Source organism: Micropterus dolomieu, linkage group LG18 (genome assembly GCF_021292245.1).
Source record: "Micropterus dolomieu isolate WLL.071019.BEF.003 ecotype Adirondacks linkage group LG18, ASM2129224v1, whole genome shotgun sequence".
Classification (NCBI taxonomy): Eukaryota; Metazoa; Chordata; class Actinopteri; order Centrarchiformes; family Centrarchidae; genus Micropterus; species Micropterus dolomieu.
Genome location: NC_060167.1, coordinates 35,543,492 through 35,566,355, shown reverse-complemented (window position 1 = coordinate 35,566,355; position 22,864 = coordinate 35,543,492). Strand labels below are relative to the sequence as shown.

Here is a 22,864-nt window from a genome sequence, read left to right as displayed (position 1 = left end):
TAAAGCTTATAGTTAGGGCTGGCTCAGGTGAGTCCTGAACCATCCCTTAGTTATGCTGCTATAGGCCTAGACTGCCGGGGGATTTCCCATGATGCACTGAGCTCCTCTCTCCTCTACTTTCTCTCCCTCTGTATGCAACCTTATCCCATTATTGCATGTTACTAACACAACTTCTCCCCTTTCTGGTAGTCTTGTGCTTTCTCGTCTCTCTCCTCTCTCCTCCTATCACTTCCTGCAGGTTTTCTGGCTCTGGAGCTGTGGAGTCTGGATCTGTGGCTGCGGGTCACCTGCTGCCCCCGTGTTCCTGCTCGACACCCTCTACTGCAACGACTATTGTTGCTAGTCTTATTGTTATTATTGTTATTATAATCATTAACATTACGATGGTTGCCATTGACACTATTGTAAATATCTGTACCATTTTTCATTTAGTTTATAGCAACATCACCTTCACTGTCTGTACCTCTGTGTGTATATTGTGTAGGCTGCCTCCCTCCCCTCTCTCTCTCCTTACATCCCTCTCTCTCTCTCTCTCTCTCTTTCTCTCTCTCTTTCTCTCTCTCTCTCTCCTTCACCCCCAACCGGTCGAGGCAGATGGCCGCCCACCCTGAGCCATGGTTCTGCTCGAGGTTTCTGCCTCTTAAAAGGAAGTTTTTCCTTGCCTCTGTCGCCTAGTGCTTGCTCTTGGTGGGAACTGTTGGGCTTCTGTAAATATCATCAGAGTATGGTCTAGACCTGCTCTTTTATGAAAAGCGCTGTGAGATAACTGTTGTTGTGATTTGGCGCTATATAAATAAAATTGAATTGAATTGAATTGAATCTTTTACCCTGTCAAAGAAGTGTGTGTACACACTTGTGCACTCAAAACCTAGATTTTTCGTCCTAGCTTCTTCAACGTTTCTTCCTTAGCTTTTATGCCAAGAGTGAGCTGCAGTTTCGAGCCTCACAACAAGGGCATTATAGCAGCAACAGCATGATGCTTTCCCACAAAAGCCTGGAAGAGACTGTATGGATTGGCCCTGATTTTAGCCACAAATTCGTCGTCGACTCATTTTAGATTAGATTTAATTTCTACTATATGAGTTGTCATTTGATTTTTGCTTTAGAGTGATGAGTTGAATTTTGGCAGGTCAGAACCTTTCGCTGGCTGTCTGCAGTTTGAGCAGTTCCACTGTCCGATTTCTCTCAGGGCTGCTGTCATAAGATCCGTTGTAAACTGTAGTGATCTTGCTTTAAGATTACTGGATTAGCATTATATTTATTTTGTGGCTAAAACTGTAGTCCTGACTGAGACTGCTGTGATTTTAAACTGAAATTTATTGCAGAACAGACACCATATTGCCTTCATCTTCACAACATCTGTGACTCTGTAGTGTGAGTTCACAAAATGTACAATAAAATCAATAAAACACACAGTGTATGCCCATCGTCTTGTGTCTTTTACAGTTGATACTACTAAGGTGTAATTAGGTCTTGACTGTGAATGAAAATATTGACTTTGTATTTGAAGGGAGTTGTTTTCAAAGGTTTCTTGGAATCTACACCTTGTGAACATTAGAGGAGCTGCAGCTTAAGGCACTTCAGCATTGGACCGAAAAATTCAAGGTGCAGTTAATGGTAACAATTTGTTTGCTTTGTGAAAATGTTTAGAGTTTAAATGAGCCTACTGACACTGCAGTGTAACACAACAGAAAATTGTGTTCAAAAGGTTAATAATTACTACAACTCTTATTTTTCTGTGATGGAATCATTGGAGCACATAGTTCTTTGTCACAAAAAACAGCCAAGTTCTTTCATGAATTTATTATGGGTCTTCTGAAAAGGTGACCAAATCTACTGGGTCAAAAATAAACATACAGCAATGTTAATATTTGGTTAAATGTCCCTTGTTCATTTTCGTCTCAATTAGGAGCTTTTGGTAACCATCCACAAGCTTCTGGCAAGCTTCTGGTTGAATCTTTGACCACTCCTCTTGATAGATTTGATGCAGTTCAGCTAAATTTGAGGTCAATTTACAACATTTAGAAGATGTGATGACACCTGAGCCAGCTCTTTTTGCTGATGAAGAGGTGGTTGAAAACTACTACAAAAGGTTTCCTTAAAAACCAATATAAAAATTTTGTCACATAATTAAAATGAACCAAAACTCCAGTATTTCAGAGGTGGACAGCCCTGCCTGCTGATGTCTAGTATCACACTGACATATCGGTCTAACAGAGCTGATGAGTGTGTGTGTGGGCGTGTTTTCTGTATGGGCGATGGTGCTGACAGACACTCCGGGGACTATTGCTTCCCTCCCAACATGCAGTGGGAGGAAGGGGTGGAATGACCTGACATTAGTACAGACATCAGTCCACCGGGCCAGGGCTCTGATTGCTCTCGGCGGGCTCTTGCTCCTGTGCTCTACTTCAGTCTTAGGGCGGTGGTCCTTAATACAGAGGTGAAAGGTGACTAATCTGAGGCCTGATTTCTCCCCCTGTCAAAATAATACAACAATATGTCTAAAAAGACTCCTCTGACGGAGGAAAGAGGCAGACTTCCGCAGCAGCCTAACGTCTATCACAGCCCCAAAAGCTTTCTTAGCTGAGACATTGTGTTTTCTTTGTTTAATCTCTGCCCAGAGCATTACTTTACTTCTGAAAGAGACCTGCTTCGCTTCTGACTTTTATATTTTTTGAAAATATTCATTTGAGTCAATGTGTAATGTATATGCCATCTACTCAGCTGATTCTTCAGAAGGGCAAATACATTCCCATTTTGTTTTTCCCCAACATAATTACTGCACTTTGCACTTCCCTTCAACCCTAGAGCTTGCTGCAGAGTAATCACAGGTAGCCTGTGTTTGGCAGATATTTTTAGCAGATAACTGTATCCTCAATCCAGAAAAACACACACACACACACAAAGCAACATATATTAAGTTGTGACATTACATGGGAAAACTCTCCTAGGTATAAGGAAGCCTGTGGATCTGCATTTTTAACAAGACGTGAAGAATGATCTTGGGGCCAATAAATGCAATTGTTCACTGCTTGGAGCCTCTTGTAACTGGGAGATGGATGGGAGGAACAATATACGTCTGAAAACTTTGAACCAGTTTCAACACCCAGAGCAATTGTTAAGAGGATATCCTCAATCAAGGCCCCAAAGAGCACAATGAATAGTCTCACTGACAGAAACCTGCTGCCCCCAACAACCTCCTCGACCTGCCTGCTGTGTAGTGGAGAAGAATGACTGTGCCGGGTTCCCCCTCCAAGCACAAAACCATAGTGACATCTGAATTTTGTTCCTCATTGAACAATGCCAAAAGTGGACTCCAGCCGTTGTAAACAGGTCACTCATCTGATAATGGTTTAGTGGTTGCTGGCTTAAAACCACCTTGGTATTAAATATATATAACTATATTTGTCCCCCTCTACAAAAGGAGGGCTCAACATTATATAGTCATGCATGTTACATTGCAATGCAGGGCCAGTCTTTATTCATGTTGTACTGGTACCTGTTTTGGGGCTCTCAGGGCCAAAGGCAATTTTCCGCATTGCCCAATTGGTAATCCAGCCTTGACCTTACAGTTTTATACTTACAGAAAAAATTCACCTATTTTAGTAGTATTTGTTTTGAATTAAAAAAACAACATTTAAATGTACTTCTTAAAAGACATTAGTATGGTGAAGTAAGAAATCTATGGAAGAAGCTGTGTGGAACTGTACAAGGGAAGTGAAAATTAACAAAAAATGATTATGTTAAAGTAAGTCAAACATATGTCTTTGAAATTATTTGAAAGATCACAGGGGTTGTAAACCTTGAGCTCATAAGGGAGGTCTAAGAACCCTGATTGGCAAAACCGGACCACCTCTTACACGTTACCACTGTATATGTTTGAGTGTAGTGTTTTGAATGGATAGATGTGGCCACTAGTCTTGAAATGAGCAGGCTGAAATACAGTGTATATGGTTTTTGAATGTTCGGCGCCCCCTTTCGGGGGTTGTAAGGATTTCTCCGGATTGATTTCTTAAATTGATTTTTGAAACGTCATTTCTTTTAAAAGCATACATTCAATGAAAATCTAAAGAAAGACATGTGGATAATATATGTATTCTGACATATAAGACCTGCCGAAATTCCCTGCTGCTTATCTGGCCCCCGGTAGTGCTGTGATCCCCAGACAATTCTACAAAATATGGGCATAGTCAGATAGTGTCTGTGAGTTATTGTCATCCGTATCCTTCCAAAAGGACAACAAGCAGTAAACCGATCCAAGCCTCCCATCTCTGTCAGTTGCTGGAGCCAGAAAATCTGAATATGGCCAAAATAGTTTGGTTGGAGTTGAGGTCGGGCATGGAAGCGCTAACCTACACAGCTGAGGGTGATAGGCTGGCACACCTGTCAATCAATGGAAACACCGATACTTCTGTCAGTGAAGTTTTTAGTTAGTATTGTAATATTGATGTGACACAAAGGGCAGAAAATAAATAGTGAAAAGAGCTACTGAGAGTTATATTATATGGAACAAATGCAGGAATGAATCACATGATAACTTTAAATAAGGTGTGGTGGCTGATCTAACCAGTCAAGAATATTCCACAGTTTGCCCATGAAAAACATGTTCTATCTACAGGAGTACAGAACCAAAACAATGTTGTGTTCCCACTCTATAATAGCTCGGCGACTTTGTAGCGGCGTGTCCCTCCACAGCCTCCGTTGCAGTACTCTGGGACGTAGGTGGCGGTGGTCAGCCATATTGTCTCTGATACAGCAGAAATCACACATAGAGGCAGACGCGCCGGCGACGGAGGGAGGCGAGGACCGTTGGCTTGACGAAACTCAGCTTATTGGGAAGCATTTCGGTCGTCGAATTGATCAAGGGGGTAAATATCCAGCCCAGTGTTTCGCTGCGGTTGATACTGCCGACTCCTATTCTTTGTGGAAACAGTGAGGGCTAACGTTAGCCGTGCTAAGGTTAGCAGCTCAACAACTTGGGCCCGCCTAACGTTGGAGCCGATAAGTTACCAGCACCTTCTGTTCACACCGAAAAACATCCCAGTCGGATGACCTATCTAAAGTTAAATTATAAGCTAATCATCATTTTAACGGAAAGGGTAGGTTAAAGCACTGCCTGAAACTAAGGAGCTTTTCTGCGAATGTCGACATAACGTTACGAATGTCGCAGAATTGCATATTTCGAGTGAATAACGTTAACCGGATACCCAAAACCTTTAAAATAAACGGGTCCACTTAACTTGTGCACCCATCATTGGGCTTTTCGCTGCAGGACGACTGTAAAAGCTTTTGTGAAAGTTAATATTTCATTGAATTTAGTGCTGATTGGTCTAACGTTAGCTAGCTAAGGTTGACTAACTTAACATCAACGTTAGGTGAATTGCGAATGGAGGGGCCGATCCGGAGAAGGTCTTCATTTTTACGTTGCATGGCTGTGTCTTTGTAGGTGACAAGCAATTAACGTTAGCTATAAACATGCAGTTGTTAACGTGTACTTGTGAAATGTGGCCTTACTTTTCTCGGCGAAAGAAAACTAGATCGGGTTTACGACCAAAGGATGCTAACGTTATATTGTCGGTTTTACGATAGCTAAGTTAGCGTAATGTAACTTAACTTGATGAATAATGTGGGGGTTGGCGTAAACTTAGTTTAGCTAACGTTGGTAAGCCCAAGACTTAGCTGTCAAAAAAGGGATGTTATGTAGAAAACTCTGTTAATGCCCACCTAAATTATAGAACGACAAAAATATCGCCTGTAAGTTCTAACGTGAACCACGAGGACCGCCGTTACTAACGCCAGCGACGTTACGAACTTCACGTTTGACACGTTGGTGCCAGAGAGCCAAGCGCACAGACACATGCTAGCTAGAGACCCTCGGTTTAGTTGTCTTATTGAATTACGTCTAGCTGAATTTCAGTTGTTTCGGGTCCCTCAAACTGCAGATAATTTAACAGTTATGGAATAATTCATTGTAAAGGACAATTTAAAGGACGCTGTATGTTAAAAATCTGCTGGAGAGCTAAACACTCTCCGCCAGTTTATTAGACTAATGTGATCTAATGCAAAAGTCCTCACGAAATCCAAGCTTTGTGATGGTTATAATTCGTTTTTGTTGAACGGTTTCAGGTGTATATTCAGCTGTAGGATACCTTTTTGGAAGTGCTGTTTAACTGTTTTGCGTCATATAGAGGTGTTTGTTATTTAGCTTACCCACATTTAAATGAATGGAAAGGACAAACCAATAGAAACACCTGTCAGTGTATGTTTTAAGAAATACTGAACATAACATTCATGAAGGCAGGATTTATTGCAATACTATTGTATTAAACTGTATTAGTTTTAGCTTGATTTACCTAATAAACTGGCAACTGAATGCACATTATTTGACATTTAAAAAGATAGTGTAAATACTCCACTAGATCTGAAACTAGTTTTTGGCACCTATCTGATCACTACGCGCCACAGGTCATGACATTAGGCAAAGGTTAGAACAGTGCTTGTGATAACCAAATATTCTCCTTCATTGATTCAATTTGATGGAAAAATGACAGAAATAAATCTGAAGGCAGTTGTGTTTTACAGATAAAGAATAAAGGGGATCTACCACAGTGTTGAATATTTAAAATGCAACACTGGCAGTGACCACACCGTCTGTGTCTTTGTCATCTTTTCTCTCCATTCCCCTATAAGAGCATAATCTGTAAATTCTGTACGTTAAATGTTATTGTGATCAAGTTGCTTTTGAAAATTAAATGCTATTTAAAAAAATGGGATATATCTCATTGTTAAAAAATGAAAATAAATAGATAAGAATTTTTATGACCCTGTCTGTCAAAATGACAGACAACAAAGTTTAACGCAGCCTCTTGGTTATACCACAGTTTGTGAGCCTCAGTTACTTTCTAACCACAACAGTCAGGTACAGTGCCTGTGTATGTTGTACCAATCGCCCGTTGATCTGATGCTGGGTCCACTCTGGCCCATGACTCAATGTGACGTAAATGTCGTCATCCACCTGTGACGTTTGTGACAGACCCTAAGGATTCTGTTCAAAATCAAACAATACACTTTTTAAAATCAGCTTCCATATAAGAATGTAGCACTAGAAGAGCGGCAAACGTTTTTTGAATTGTTGATCGGCTCTCTGTCAAAATTAGCACATAGAAACGGCTGCAACTTGGAGCGCTCGCTCAATCTTTGTCAGCGCCGTCCATTGTTCATGTATCTCAGCAAGTAATTTAACTCTGGTAGGGAACATCGGAATGATCTAAACTGACTTTACTGCAAAGATGATGCGAAGAGTTCACTCAAATATTGGTAGGGACAATTCTGTCAAATATTTGCGATGCAAACCTACACCCTTGGGGACAACTCCGCAGCTGTTCGCAGAAAGTATGTCTGAGCCTTTATCCCTACTCAAGTAATCATTCCTACAGTATCTCACATTCACTTTCATGCACCAGCTCTGTGTGATCTTACTGTCAATAAATGGTTTTACCAACAGAGGAGTAAATCTGAGGACTCTTAATACATTTATTTAGGCACAGCGTCAAACATCTTCATTTTTGTAAGTTGATGGAACAGTTTAGAGAAACTTAATTCCCAATTTAATCTTTCATTTCCTCTCCCAACCTTTTTTTGTTAGCTATCCCACCGTGCCCCTGGTGGCCCCTCCCCCATCCTTAGGTAAAGCCCCCCCAAATCCCCCTGCCCTGTTGGGATCAACCCCCCTCACCCCTTACCTTCCCTCCTCTTCCTCCCTCCCTCCCACCCATCCTCCCTGTATTCAAATTGTCCTCTGCTGGAGTGAAATCACACCATCTCTGCCAAGCTGTCGGACATGTCAGGACCCGTGCCGAGCCGGGCCCGAGTGTACACAGAGGTCAACACTCACCGGCCTAGGGAGTACTGGGACTATGAGTCCCACGTGGTTGAATGGGGGTAAATACCTTATTGACCCTCACACAACATATGCTGCTTGACAACTCTTCAACCCGGCTGATGATTGGTTGTGATTTTTACCTTCACAGAAACCAGGATGACTTTCAGTTGGTGCGAAAGCTGGGGCGTGGCAAGTACAGTGAAGTCTTTGAGGCAATCAACATCACCAATAATGAAAAGGTGGTGGTGAAGATACTCAAGGTAAATCTATACAGAGACATGGGCCTTGATCAAGTCAGTGCCTCTGATTGAATATTTAATGCTTTCATCCCATCGACTAACGCTTTCATTCTTTTCTCTCTAGCCCGTAAAGAAAAAGAAAATCAAGCGTGAGATCAAAATTTTGGAGAACCTACGTGGAGGTCCTAACATAATCTCCCTCATTGATATTGTGAAAGACCCTGTAGTAAGTATATTATGTTGTATTTCAAGAACACCTGATTATTTGCTCAGGAGTACAGCAGATGTCGTATTTATGTAGTTTGTGTTTTCCTGATGACAAGATTTACATTTTATAAAAACATTGTGTGTTGGGGTTCTGAAATATCATTACTGTACCAATAGCGTGATGAGCCCACCAGCTGTGCAAGCTTATCGATTTCACTTGGGCTTGGGAAGTATGTGTCTGTAAGTACTTAGCCAGCTATACTTAGATGTATTTAAGCAGTTATACAGCCTTGTCTTCCTAATTTGTGTAAGGGTCTCTCCAAGGAATGGAACTGTGCCCTGTTATAATGAAACAGATGTGCAAGAATAAACATTTTAAATCAATGTTTAAAGTTAAGATTACTGCTTTGGCTTAAAAAATGTTTCATGCAGAAAACCATTTATTCTTAATTTTTTTTTTTTTCTTCAATGTACATGACAACAAGATTTAAATGGTTAAAAAGCCATAGAAGGTACTGGTCGCAACCAATGGTGCCATTTCACATAGCGAAATTGAGACTACTGTGTAGACTGCATCCTATAACTACGTTGCTGGCAAAAATGAAATCCCATCATAGGGTTCAGCCTTACCTCGGCAGATGATTGTTGTTTAAAGAGGTCATATTATGCTCATTTTCAGGTTCAAAATCCTATTTAGGGGTTGTACCAGAACAGGTTTACATGGCTTAATTTTCAGAAAACACCATATTTCTGTCAGACTGCTCATTGCTGCAGCTCCTCTTTTCACCTTGAGTTGAAGGCTTCATTTTAGCTTTAGCGATACATCTTTTCTGTTTCTCAATACCGAGTTTGCCAAGTTCGGACTTCTGTACTTCAAAGCTCGGACTTGGCAAGTTCGGCTCAGGAGTACAAACTCACAGGAACACGCATGCAGTCAGTCATTCAGCAACTGGAACAGCAGGAGACTTGATGGCGGCCGGATCCGTTACCGTGTGGGATCTCACGTCTCCGACAACGTCGTAGCAATTCTTTAAATCGGCTCGGTCTTGAGAAATCAACCACGTATTTGTAGTTTAAACAACTATATTCCTGCATAAACTCTTAAAACTACTATATGTGACAAGAGAACAGCAGTATTATAAGTTACAGTTTTGAGTTTTGGTCGCGAAATGCATTCTGGCTTATCTGGTTATCCGAAGTCCACACAAGTCACCACCGATGCAGGCTCGGTAAAACGGGCGGAGCGAGAACACATCTGGCTGCGACTGACGTTTCACAAGTCTACAAGAACACACGTACAGACAAGAATGCAGATAGAGAAACAGCCCTTGTCTCTAAATGATCTTTGTTGGGAGTTGCACATGCGCAGTTCCTAGTTAAGGACTACTAGCCAATCGGAAGCAGAGAAGGGCGGGTCAGCGAGAAACCGGCAAACACTACTTCGGTTCAGCTGTACATGTTGCCGACCAGCTTGGCAACATAGACTGGAGCAAGAGTTTCAGAGTGTTGAGTTATTAATCTGTAACAAAAGTCTCTTTCATCCATAAAATTTTAACTGAGCTCTGTCTCTACATCACAGTAACAACTTTATGTCCACTGACTGCCTGGAGGGTAGCTAGTGTTTGAAGGGAGAGGAGAGGTGTGTGTGCTGCAGCTCAGTGTTTTTCCACCGGTGTATTTGAGGGCGTGTTGGAGTAGCCACTTGGCGAGCGTTATATGAGGCGCATTTAGCTTTCATCGCTGTGATGTCACAGGGAAGAAAGGGAAGTAAAAGCTGGACTACAAACAAGCTGTTTTCAAGCAGTTCAGAGCAGAGTTTTCTGTGGGAGAATGGAACTCCCTTTGGGCTGGACTTTGGCTTTTTCACTGTGCAAACCTATTGCATGCGCAAAAAAGGTATATAACTCAAAGGAGAGGGGGAAAAAGCCAAAAAGCATAATACCACCTCTTTAAAAGGTCACCGCAGTGACACTATTGGTACATAACTCATTCGCGTGAGCTCTGAGCTGAAACAATTAGAAAACAAATCAACAAGTTTGTTTTTTTAGCTTTTATGTGGTTTCTACTCTTTGGTTAATATTGTAATTAAAATATATTTGGGTATTAGTATTGGAACTTTTGATTGGCATTTATCCATTGCCATTATGAACCAATGAACAATTGATTGTTAAAATAATCAACAGATTTGCAAATAATGAAAATAATAGTTGTAGGGTTTGGGTTACCCTCGCCAAAGTTTAAAATCTAAATACATAAACTTTTGTATATTACAGTGGTGAAACTGTTATGCCTCTTACTTAGGTGTACAGGAAATGAAAACATTTGGAGACTTGGTCATAATGTTGCTTACAATGTGGCTGCCCTGTTAGTTTGTGAAAAGTTTGCATTAGTGCCATAGCCTATGACAGTGTTGGTGTGTCCAGTTAATAGATGAACCTTAACTGGGTGTTGTGATGGATATTGTTGGTTGAAAGTGCGACACAGTAAATACACAACCTTTTTATTTTCATCAGTCCCGGACGCCTGCCTTGGTCTTTGAACATGTGAACAACACAGACTTCAAGGTAGGAACTCAAGTTTTTCTTTTCTTTTATACTTGTGTAAGATTATGGAAACCTCCTTTCTTGGCATGCTCGTGACCCAGTGCACGTGTGTGTATGTGACGGAGGAACATGAAAGTCCAGTGCTATGTCTTCGGTGCCAGAAAAACAACCATGTTCTGGTTCTATCCTCAATCTCTGGCACATTGTCACAGGTCGATGTAAGTGATGTGACTGTTCCCTGAATGAGTGCAGTCTGTTTACTGCAAGACATTACCACCATTTGTTTTGGTCTCCAGCAACTGTACCAGACCCTGACGGACTATGACATCCGGTTCTACATGTACGAGATCCTCAAGGTGAGTCCTCAATGGTTCAGCTGTTTCTCAGCTCATAATCCATAACCGCTAAATGTCCTATGGATGATGAAGCATTATGTCTTTAAACAAGACTCTTTGTCTTTGGAAGAAGACCTTGTTTTTCTTTAACTCTTTGTGTGTGTATATGTGCTTAGGCTAAACGTACAGTAACTCCCATTGCTGTTTGCAGGCCCTGGACTACTGCCACAGCATGGGAATCATGCATAGAGATGTGAAGCCACATAACGTGATGATTGATCATGAACATCGCAAGGTGAGCGATAAACACTGTCGCTGTCTCCCCAAAGCCCAAACTCATCTGATTATGGCTGTGCAATAAAACAATAATGATAATTATCGCAGTATAATTTTCCTCAATAACAAATGTTTAATATATTTTCAATTATTAAGTAGTTAGGCTCTTGCATGGGCCTGCAATGAGAAATGTTTTATGAGCAGTGTGCCAGTAACTTTTTAAGACAACAATCTACCATAACCCCCGTTGTCAGCAGCCGAAGCGGTAAGAAGGCAGAAAACAGGGAGAAGATGAGGAAGGTTTGAGTTTGGCTCGCTGGCCATTTAACATTAGCTTATTGACCATCTGGTCCTTAAATTTTCATTCAGGGGGAAAAATGAGCCTTTAAACTCGAAAGAAATAATGATTTGACATTTATCGTGAATCATCGATACCAGCCCTACATCTGAATGATTAAATTGAAGTATTAACCAAGTTTGATCATTATTGCCAATGTGTAGCTTTATTTTGTAAAGCCTCTGCTTCCGTTCTTTTTCCTTACTGTGAGCTAGGGCTGGACGATATTGCCAAAAATTTTATCACGATAAAGATTTTCATATCTTTCGATATCGATAAGTATCAAATCGTTATTTCTTTTGAGTTTTAAGGCTGATTTTTGCTCCTGAGTGGAAGTTGAAGAAACCTGATGGTTAATTGTGGTTTAAACTCTAAATTATGGTCAACACTAGATGCTAAACAGTGGATCACTTCACAAATCTGCGTGAGAACATAATTATGATAAAATCTTTGTCAACAAATATGCACAAGTCAAATTAAGTAAAAGCTTTTTCCGGTCCCTTTTCCCCCACAAAATAAACATTTTAAGTCCTAATTTATGTATAATTCAAGTGAATAAAGTCAAACATTTATTGAACATTTGTTATATTGTTATTGGAAAAAATAATTTTGTGATAATTATTATTGTTTTATTGTCCAGCCCTACTGTGAGCTTAGATTCTTTAATTCAGTAATGTATGACAAATAACAGGATGTCCACGCGGTCTTAAATAGTCTTAAAAGGTATAAATCAATTTTCCGAAAATTTAGGCCATTAAAAAGTATTAATTGCTATTTAACAAGGTATATTGTAGATATTTTCGTCAATGTGAACATCTGTTTTTTTTTTTTTTTTTTTTTGAGTTTGGATGCAAAAAATGTGTGGGTGAATGTATTTATTTATATTGCATAGCCAAAATACTAGACAGGCGGGACGTAGCGAGTTATTCTTCTGTGTAACGTTAGGCGCAGGGATCTACTGTACGCATATGGCCCTAAAATTCGATCCGTGCGAACCGGAAAATGATTTATGAGCACAACCGACCGTAACCTTCCACCACGCCGGACCCCCAATGCTTATTGTTCAAAACATAGTAGGACTGAGCTCTGTGGCCGCTTGAATAGCCCCGTTACTCAAAAACAAGAGCAAGATGCACTGTCAGCAGGTGAAGCAGTAAGACAGAACACAACAGGGAAAATATGAGCTGCGTTTGGGTTTGGCTAATGTTAGCTGGCTATTTAGCTACACGTGTGCCTTTTTTTTTTTTTTTAATTCAAACACATTTCAACTTTTCATAAAGCCGATGCACTCGTCAGTATCACTTTTCCTGAACAGTTCAATCACAGCCTGGATGGAGCGGGACGAGCTAACATTATCTAGTTTGAACCAACTAAAACACAAAATCACATTGTGTTTCACATGTTTTGCAGTAATAGTGCACACATAAACATCATAGCCTATGGAAGACAATGGATTTTTGCAGGAAATCCTTCACATAGAAAACCGTAGGCCTAAAAATGTTATAAATATATTTAAATTCCTTTTAAAAACTCCACAATGCCCCTTTTAAAGGTGTGTGGGGCTGACTTAACTGGTAACAGCTCAAAGTGGCGTGGCAGTTTTTAAAATGTGTTGAAAAGGTCTTTTAAAAAGGTCCTAAAAGGTATTGAATTTTACTTTCCTGTGTGTCTATACCCTGAAAAAGTAAATGTCTGTTTGCTTTTCAGTGTTGAACACTAATGCATGCACTATCTGTAGTTGCTAACTGCTTAATTTGTTTGTCTGTAGTTGCGCCTTATTGACTGGGGTCTGGCCGAGTTTTACCACCCAGGACAGGAGTACAACGTCAGAGTCGCCTCCCGCTACTTTAAAGGACCCGAGCTCCTAGTGGACTATCAGGTACAGCTGTGGGCTGGGTGCTCTAGGTGGATTAGGCATTTTTTAACAATCTCACGGGTGTTGGTGGAGATCTTTCTAGGATCTCCTTGCTTTACATTGGTCTGGATTACCTGTCCTATACATTTACATTACATGTCACACATAATCTGAGACACTAGATTGTGTGTGACAGGTAATGTAAATGTATATGACAGGTAATGGTCAAAGTTTAATGTTTGAGATGAGAGTAGGGAGTTGTAGGTGGTGCATCCTAAAGCTATTGACCTTTTTATATGTATCAGATAAGGTATTCATGATAGATCGCAGATAATATAATCACTTATTTGTAAGTGGCTTTGAAGAATGGTCAAATTGTTAAGTGACTTTCAAAGTATTTTTGCTTGAAATGCCCATTCAATGTAACGTTTATCTGTGGTAAGTAGCGTTTCACACGATTCTGCTGTGGAGAAAGCAGCAAAATTTCGACAGACGGGTTCGTAAAAATCCTGTTGTAGTTTTTGTTACCCGTCATTTTAATTTCAGTTTTTCAACAATATGAGTCAGGGTTTTCCTGTACAGAGCATTACATGGGATTAATGACTAATGATTTTTACCTCCCTGCTGCCACTGGCTGATAAATGTTATCAGTATTACTTGCTTGCCTTTCACCATCAATCCCTCTTTTTTTCATCTTGTTGATGAACTACATCACAATCATTGGACTTTGTAAAGAAACGTTGGACGCTCAGACGCTGTGACATTTTGCGAGCCAGCTAGACAACGGGGTCATGCTTGTCCGCACAAACGAGAGGAGGATGTGAGGTTCGGTTGATTGAGCTGGAAAGAGCGATTGGATCTCAATGTGGACACTGGAGATGTATATTAATACCAGGTGTAAATGTAATCAGGTTAAAATCATATCCAGATACAATCAGTCGCCTGGTGTAAAGGGTGTCATTAACTAGGGCTGCACGGTTTGGAGGAAAAAGTCATATTGCGACTTAGTTATAATGGAACAAATGGTGCAATGAGTCTACTTGCTTGATTATCAAGCAAAATGCACAAATATTGACATTTTGAAATGTGTATTTCTCAACTTGAACAAAGTTAAACAATATTTATAACAATAACTAGTAAAACAGAACCAAGGGCGTGTTGCTCTACAGAGGCGGCGGCTAGAAGGAGCAAATAATGGCACACTGACACCTAAATCTACATCTTCCACTGCAGAGGCACTGTCCAATGTTGAGAACATCAGGTACAAACTTAGACTAAACTGACACAGCCTGCAGCTCTGTCCTGTGCAGACTGAAAAATCGTAGTGGAAACACTGCATTATAATTTCTTATAATAGTATTCTGTTTTACCACTAATTGAATATTAAATCCAGTTACCACTGTTTCATTTCTGTGGGTTGTTTTTATTCATTAAATCCTTGTACAAGCAAAAGGCTCTACATTGGTCTCTAATTTGTTAATGCTGTGAACTAATTTCACAATAATATTGTTCAACATTTGAAAGTTTGCTGTAGTACGCGAACCTTTTTTAACGCCCTGCCCCATCAAGGTTGTGATTGGTCAGTTAACGAAAAGTGAAACTGACGGGAACGTCGGCGTTATGAAAAGTTGAACATTTTGAAGGCACCGATACAGCTAACGTTAAAAGGCCATCGAGCCAAACGTTCCTTATCTTCTCCCTGTTTTCGTCTGTCTTACTGCCTCAGCTACTGTCAGCGACGTCTGTCTCTCTATCTCAGGGCGACCGGAGCGGCATCATTTCTCTCGGTGCCCGGTGGCGAGTCTGACTATGTTTTGAACGATTAGCGGCGGAGCAGGGAGGGGGGTTACGGTGGGTTGCTGTCTTAAAAGTTACTCGCACACTGCTCACAAATAATTTTTCTGATTGCACGTAGGCCTATTTGTAGAGGCTCATGTGAGAGCCCGGTGTGGGCGTGGATAATGAGCAGACTGTAGAGTCACACACACTTTGTCTGTTTTATTAAATCACACACTTTTTGCGGTTATGTAATCACACATGACGACATTGCGATTAGATTAATCATGCAGCCCTATCATTAACTCATCTAACCTTTTATCATACACCAGTGCTCATTTGTCAGTGTCTGGCTGGACTTCTTGGAGTTTGATTTCTCTGCTTCCAACCTGTCTGTGCTCCCTTTTGAGACTAATACTGTGTGTGTGTGTGTGTGTGTGTGTTTCAGATGTATGACTACAGTCTGGATATGTGGAGCTTAGGGTGTATGTTGGCGAGCATGATCTTCAGGAAGGAGCCCTTCTTCCACGGCCATGACAACTATGACCAGGTAAACACAACAAACAGGCTGGTTGAGTGGTCAAGATTATCCTAAAAAAATTATCCTACTGGCCGACAGTGGCCAGTAGGATAATTTTGACATGTATGGCATTTTATAAAGGTGGCGACTGCTCAGTATTTTCTGTAACGGGCTTGGCTGGTTTCAATGTACGTTAGTGTCTGTAAGAGTTAAGCTCTCGTACAGTGCTGACAAACTGTGGTCCTCCTCCTGCAACTCCTGTAGTTGGTGAGAATAGCCAAGGTTCTCGGGACTGAAGACCTCTACGACTACATCGACAAGTACAACATTGAACTGGAACCTCGCTTCAATGACATTCTGGGAAGGTGAGTGGTGTTAATGCAGTCACATGATGATGATGTCTTGGTTATGTGGGTTTTTGTTTTGTAACTATTCTTAGCACAAACAAACAAAACTAAAGCAGGTTAAAATCATTTCAAATGCAACAGCTGGAGTTCATCCTGCTGCATGCATACATAATGTGTCGTATGCTACAGTGTAAATTGATATAAAAATTTAGTGTTTTGTCATTTCAGGCACTCCCGTAAGCGGTGGGAACGGTTTGTCCACAGTGAGAACCAACACCTGGTCAGCCCAGAGGCTCTGGACTTCCTGGACAAGCTGCTGCGCTACGACCACCAGGCCCGGCTGACTGCCCGTGAGGCCATGGAACACCCTTACTTCTGTAAGCCCCCATAAACAGCCAGTGTTTTTGTGTTGTTTTTTTAAATAAGAATCAAATCACAATCGTAATTGCAATGACCAATAAGTGATTGCTTTGTTTGTTGTTCCCATAGTTCCCATTGTGAAAGATCAGTCTCGTGTGGCTGGATCAGCCAACCTGCCCAGTGGGAACACAACTGTCAGCACAGCCAGCATGATCACTGGTGAGACCACACGCAGATGTCATGAAGTGATTTATATTGCCCCGCAATCTAGATAAAACATTTATGGCAACATAACTCTTAATTTTTTCTCATGATGTGTTTCTGTTGCTGCAGACTCTATACCAAAGCTTTGATCCCTTATGTTTGTAATTCTGACTGATGATTCCTTTTATGATGAATTGCTGATGAAATATTTGAATCTACTCACTTATTTTTGTATTTGTCTTCACTTCAAAGTAAGTGGTTCACATTGCTGTATAAACTGGGCTTTAATTAGAGCAGGTTTAAAAACTCAGTGGTTGTGTAATTCCTAGTTGCTGCAAGTCGGTGTTGTCATTAACACGAATGATGATCCAAACTACAAAAACCAGGCGCAGTGTTTTTAGGAATAACAAAACAATATCCCAATGTAACTGTCACATTAATGAAACAATAACCTATTAAGAACAAAACAGGAGACCTCTTACAGATTTTGTACTGTGGACTGAGATTCGTTGCTAAGACAGGCCTACCCATTTTATTTACAGAGTCCACTCCTCTCTAGCACGAGCTTTGCAACTTTACAACTGGCTGTGCCAACCAATCACTCGTAATTGCTCAACTTAACAGCCAATCAGATGCAGCTTGGGGCGGGTCTTTTTTCTAGTGACAGCTGGACACGCCGAACTGTCGGACATCAAACCCAGTGTCGGACAGAAGTAAGCTCCCTTATGATAAGCGAATTGTTCAGCGCAGTGGCAGCAACCTGGATGTAATGTAGGCTAACGTCAACAGGACAGGATGTTATTGACACTGGGGGAGCTGGTCAATCGGAACATCTCGTGAGCTAATTGTATCGTCAAACCCCAGATCTGTGCCCTTACAGTCGATAAAAAATTATTTGATTCCCTGCTGATTTGGTACGTTTGCCCACTGACAAAGAAATCAGTCTATAATTTTAGTGGTAGGTTTATTTGAGTGAGAGACCAGATAATTGCTGGTCAAACATTTTATAAATTGATTTGCATTTTAGTGAGTGAAATAAGTATTTGACCCCCTCTCAATCAGAAAGACCTCTGCCTCCCAGGTATCTTTTATACAGGTAACGAGCTGAGATTAGGAGCACACTCTTAAAGGCAGTGCTCCTAATCACGTTTGTTACCTCTATAAAAGACACCTGTCCACAGAAGCAAGCAATCAAATCAGATTCCAAACTCTCCACCATGGCCAAGACCAAAGAGCTGTCCGAGGAGGTCAGGGACAAGATTGTAGACCTACACAAAGCTGGAATGGGCTACAAGACCATCGGCAAGCATAGGCACCAAGAAAACGCTGAATGATTGTCAGTGTGGTCAGATGAGACCAAAATCGAGCTCTTTGGCATCAACTCGACTCGCTGTGTTTGGAGGAGGAGGAATCCTGCCTATGACTCCAAGAATGCCATCCCCACTGTCAATCAGGGAGGTGGAAACATGATGCTTTGGGGGTGTTTTTCTGCTAAGGGGACAGGACAACTTCACCGCATCAAAGGGACGATGGACGGGGCCGTGTACCCTCAAATCCTGGGGGAGATCCTCCTTCGCTCAGCCAAGGCACTGAAAATGGGGCGTGGATGGGTAAACGAGCAGGAAATGACTCAAAACACACGGCCAAGGCAACAAAGGAATGGCTCAAGAAGAAGCACATTAAGGTCTTGGAGTGGCCAAGCCAGTCTCCAGACCTTAATCCCATAGAAAATCTGTGGAGGGAGCTGAAGGATCGAGTTGCTAGATGTCGTCCTCGAAACCATAATGACTTAAGAGGAGTGGGACAACATCCCTCCTGAGATGTGTGCAAACCTGAAGAAACATCTGACCTCTGTGATTGCTAACAGAGGTTTTTCCACCAAGTACTAAGTCATGTTTTGCAGAGGGGTCAAATACTTATTTCACTCATTAAAATGCAAATCAATTTATAACATTTTTGACATGCGTTTTTCTGATTTTTAGAAAAAAGAATTCTGTTCTGTCTCTCACTGTTCAAATAAACCTACCACTAAAATTATAGACTGATCATTTCTTTGTCAGTGGGCAAACGTACGAAATCAGCAGGGGATCAAATTATTTTTTTCCTCCACTGTATGTTCCCACTACTTTTCAACACAAGGTGACGCCCTTGCATGTCGGTAACTTTCTCTTGTTGCTTGTTGTAAGCTTAAAACCAGACCCCTCTTATACGGTCTCTGTGCGTTTCTCTGCTTGCGTATCCTCACCTTTTTTACCACTGACAAGTTTGCATGCTTGGTTTAGAGAAGAAGTCTTTGCTCATATCAGTGTCTGGAATGATGGTATCGCTGCCAGGTTTCCAGCTGGCAGGCTATATATTTCGACTACATATTTCTCACAACCAAAGATTCTCCGCAAACTATTCTAATCTGCGACGTTCAGGGGGCAGACCCAGCTGTAGCATTTATTTTGTGACACATTACTACTCAAAGTGTATATACAGTCATGTTATCAAAACATACCAGGTTGAGCCATGCAGTAAGACTTTTTCGGCTTGGAGTGAAGACACACACAACTGTTTTACCTCCTGAAATTCTAAATTCATCAAGTGCCTTAATTACTAATATCTGTTTGAGTCGATTAATAGCCCAGCACTAGTTCACCACACCCTCTTCACACATGTTGTTTGTCTGGTGTTGTATTAGTGTTCAAACCGTATCTGACTTCTCCCTCAGGTATCTCTGCCTTGCCAGCCTCCACTGCCCTGGGCCCTCTCACTGGCTCGCCGGTCCTGTCTGCTACCACCACCGCCCTGAGCACCGCGGTGCCCGCCGCTGCCGGCGCCCCGCAGTGACCCCCCCCACCACCCAACTCCCTCCAGTCTCTCCCATTTCCGCCACCACCCAGCCCAGAGGGAAGAAACTAGACAGGTGCACTCTTGCCAGCCATCACCACATCGAACCTAACTCAGTGTGACTGCGCCTCACCGACCCATTGGCTGGAGGATGCCGTCGTCTTAAGAAAATATCTTTTTTTTTTTTTCTTCTTTTTTTTTCTTCTTCTCGAATGAACGTGTTAACCTGACATCTGAAATGAATGTTCCGTGTAACTGAATATACAGGTAGTCCTTTCATTTCCCACAAGCTGTAGTGAATACAAAGGGTTGTGTGTTTGTGTGGTGCGTCTGAGAGCGACTGTCACCCACGGCTGGCTGGGGGTCTCTGCAAGCCCCCCTGTGTGTATTAGTTTGGATTGTGAAGGCAGTGGTCCATAAGTGCATCAGCAGAAGGCAAAAGAAAGATGTTGGCCTATCAGGACCAAAAGGAGCATATCCTGTATAGTTTACTACTGCAGCATCGTCAAAAACTAGACCAGGTGAGAACACTTAATTTACCTCCCCAGATGAGTCTAAACAACCTCCAGATCACAGCATTTTGGAAGTGTGTGGTGCTGTTCTGTGCTCCAGGTGTATGTGAACACAATGACACTCAAACACTTTCTCTGCCCGAGTAGTTCTGTCTTGCCTTTCTTACCAAACCAGATCACCAGTCTTCTTTTGATATGCGACTCCCGGTCACGTCATCCGTTGTTTGTTTTATATTGAAATGTTCTGGACTGCTGGATAAGGTTCATCATCAAGTGGTTTGACTAGTGTTGTACTACGATCTCTCAAGAAGCCAGGTAAGGTTCATTCAGGTTCTCAAAGAAATGATTTCTCTAACGTGCTGCTCTCCAGTTCCTTGAATTACTTCAAGAAATAACCAAAGTTTACTCGGTTGGAAGAAGAGACTGACCAAACCTAGTTTTGTTTTGTGGGAGTTACTCATGGAGTTGCTGTAATGCAGGTTGACAATGTGCGTTCTAGTGAAAAAGAAGAAAAGGTGACTGAAGCACTGTTAGTGTGGGAGGAGAGTGCTGTTAAGTGTAGTGACATGGGAAAGCTTTGTGATGAGTAATAAAGCCAACTGGCTTTGACCAATATGTTGAGCAACAAGTATTGAAGTTGAAATTTTGATTAGCACTTGAGGGCTAGAGTTTTCCCCAGTGTTTTAGTGCCAGAGTTTGAAAGTGTTGAAGGTTTTAGACCCTGCTGTACATATGCATCTTTTTTTTTTTTTTTTTTTTTTTTTTTTTTTTTTTTTCCTCATTTGAACCTGAAAATGCAAATAAATCAGAACATGTATAAATTGACCTGAGAACGGAGCAGTTTGAGTCCCTACATCACTGTATATATTTTTATGTCCTTATGTAGAAGATTAGTATTTGAGAATATTTGTGTAAATAAACATGTGTTTTATTTATCAGGTACATCTGACTGATTTGTCCGTCATGTTCATACAGACCACACATAGCATTGCGTCCAGGCTACAACCGGCAAATTATGGATATTTTAACACAGCCACACTTTAAAAGCATTTAAAGTGTGGCTTTATACATTATTTCTAATGCTAAATGTACATTGTTAGTGAGTGCTTGCTGTGATGTTAAATTACTGACATGGACCGCCTTTTCAAGATAGCAACATGACATAACTGTGAAACACTGTAAATGTTACCATAAGTAAGGCTACTGCTGACCAATGGCATACCACTTGAAAATGCAAACATGCACAGAGGTGTATAGTTTTTGGCAGTCAAATCTCCAAAAGTCAGCAAGGCTGGATTAGTAAAAGGACAAAGCCCCATTGGTTATGACAGTAGTACCAACTTTATTGGTGAAAGGAACACACTTGAATGGTCAAGTGGTCAGACAGGTGGTAAACAAATCCATAGATAACTTATGCAAACTGTATTTGCGAGCACAAATGTTAAGGAATGCACCCAAAAGGTCCTTTTTAAATACTAAATGCAATGTTGTAATTAGTTGTAACAAAAGTCTACCACGTAAAAATGTTTGAATACCAATAAGTGTGCATTTGGTATGACTGCAACACAACACACGATCACACAGAAAACACTTTAGTATTATGTTTTACAAAAGTAATACATATTTCAATGTAGAGTGCAACAGAGTAAATTATCAGAGTAGGATGAATGACTGTGTCCTTTCAGTAAATTCTTCTGTGCATTTATTGCGCCAAAAAACTTGTAAACTGATGCTGTGTTTATAATATCAGTAACGCTTTAGGTCAGCGGTTCTCAAACTTTTTCACATCAAGGACCCCTAAACTGACACAAAGTGGACCATCGCTGTTTGAGAAGATTCTCAGGGTCCCCCATCTGATAGGATTTTAGACAGAAAGTCAATGAAACCTTTGACCAAAATAGCCACACATTCTGTCTTTGTTACTTATTGACTGAAATGAAATAATCCTCCTTTTTGGGCCCCTCAAAGACCCCTCTGTGAGAACCACTGCTTTAGATTACAGCCCACAATGTACAGGGAAATTACTCGGGAATTACGACGTAATCTTTGTACTAACAGTGTACCAGTATAGTGCATACCAATACATATAACCTACGTAATGTAGGTACTGGGGAACAAGATGTGAAGTTATGAAGTAAGTGGGTCACGATTCAGGATCTTACACAGAACTTGTGCTGTAGTTATTTTTTAAACTACTGGGTACCTATTCTATGTATGCATCCTACCTGATGTTTGAGCACTAATCTGGAAGTTTTCAGGTAAGACAGCGGGACTTCTGCATCACTTAATAAATCTGTCAACATGTGGGTAATTATTTAGGAACAATGTTGTTTGCCTGTTTGTTGGTAATGAGGTCAGTTTAAAATACATCACATCAGAATCTATTAAGCGACACAGAAGTCCTCACTTCAGCTTCCCTGAAATGCCCAGATTTTTGCTCAGTTTTATGGTCATACTGTACCCTGTAATAGTAATTAAATAGGTACCCAGTAGTAAAATAACTACAATAAATACTCTTACGTTCCTCCCAAATACCCAGGTTATTAGATTAGTGCTCAGTAGGTCATATGTACCTGGTAATAATACCCACTATTTAAAAAATGACTAATATAAGTTTGTAACATCCTGAATCATGACCC

The 22,864-nt window shown here is 41.0% G+C and overlaps 1 protein-coding gene and 1 non-coding gene across 4 annotated transcripts; both read left to right on the top strand.

The window, feature by feature from the left end:
• The first annotated feature begins 4,716 nt into the window (after window positions 1-4,716).
• On the top strand, window positions 4,717-21,167 carry csnk2a4 (casein kinase 2, alpha 4 polypeptide). 3 transcript variants are annotated; one of them, XM_046075209.1, is made up of 14 exons: window positions 4,718-4,868; window positions 7,646-7,941; window positions 8,031-8,142; window positions 8,246-8,347; window positions 8,506-8,568; window positions 10,842-10,892; window positions 11,168-11,227; window positions 11,418-11,501; window positions 13,588-13,698; window positions 15,899-16,000; window positions 16,235-16,335; window positions 16,546-16,694; window positions 16,807-16,896; window positions 19,595-21,167. In XM_046075209.1, the coding sequence occupies exons 2-14, from the start codon at window positions 7,841-7,843 to the stop codon at window positions 19,711-19,713; spliced, it is 1,245 nt and encodes a 414-aa protein (XP_045931165.1). In that variant the 5' UTR covers window positions 4,718-4,868; window positions 7,646-7,840; the 3' UTR covers window positions 19,714-21,167. The 3 variants fall into 3 exon arrangements, with proteins under 3 accessions (XP_045931167.1, XP_045931165.1, XP_045931166.1); XM_046075211.1 differs by lacking the exon at window positions 13,588-13,698 and having other exon boundaries at window positions 4,717-4,868; XM_046075210.1 differs by lacking the exon at window positions 8,506-8,568 and having other exon boundaries at window positions 4,719-4,868.
• Window positions 10,944-11,077, top strand: LOC123957053. Its single transcript, XR_006821711.1, has one exon. It is a non-coding gene; the product is annotated as a small nucleolar RNA SNORA57 (small nucleolar RNA).
• Window positions 21,168-22,864: the final 1,697 nt, after the last annotated feature.

What these genes read in the sequence shown, in the direction of transcription:
- csnk2a4 (XM_046075209.1), top strand. Translation starts at nt 7,841, where the DNA reads ATGTCAGGACCCGTGCCGAGCCGGGCCCGAGTGTACACAGAGGTCAAC. An exon ending in AGCTCCTAGTGGACTATCAG is followed by an intron (nt 13,699 to 15,898) that starts GTACAGCTGTGG and finishes TGTGTGTTTCAG; the next exon opens with ATGTATGACTACAGTCTGGA. An exon ending in CACAGCCAGCATGATCACTG is followed by an intron (nt 16,897 to 19,594) that starts GTGAGACCACAC and finishes CTTCTCCCTCAG; the next exon opens with GTATCTCTGCCTTGCCAGCC.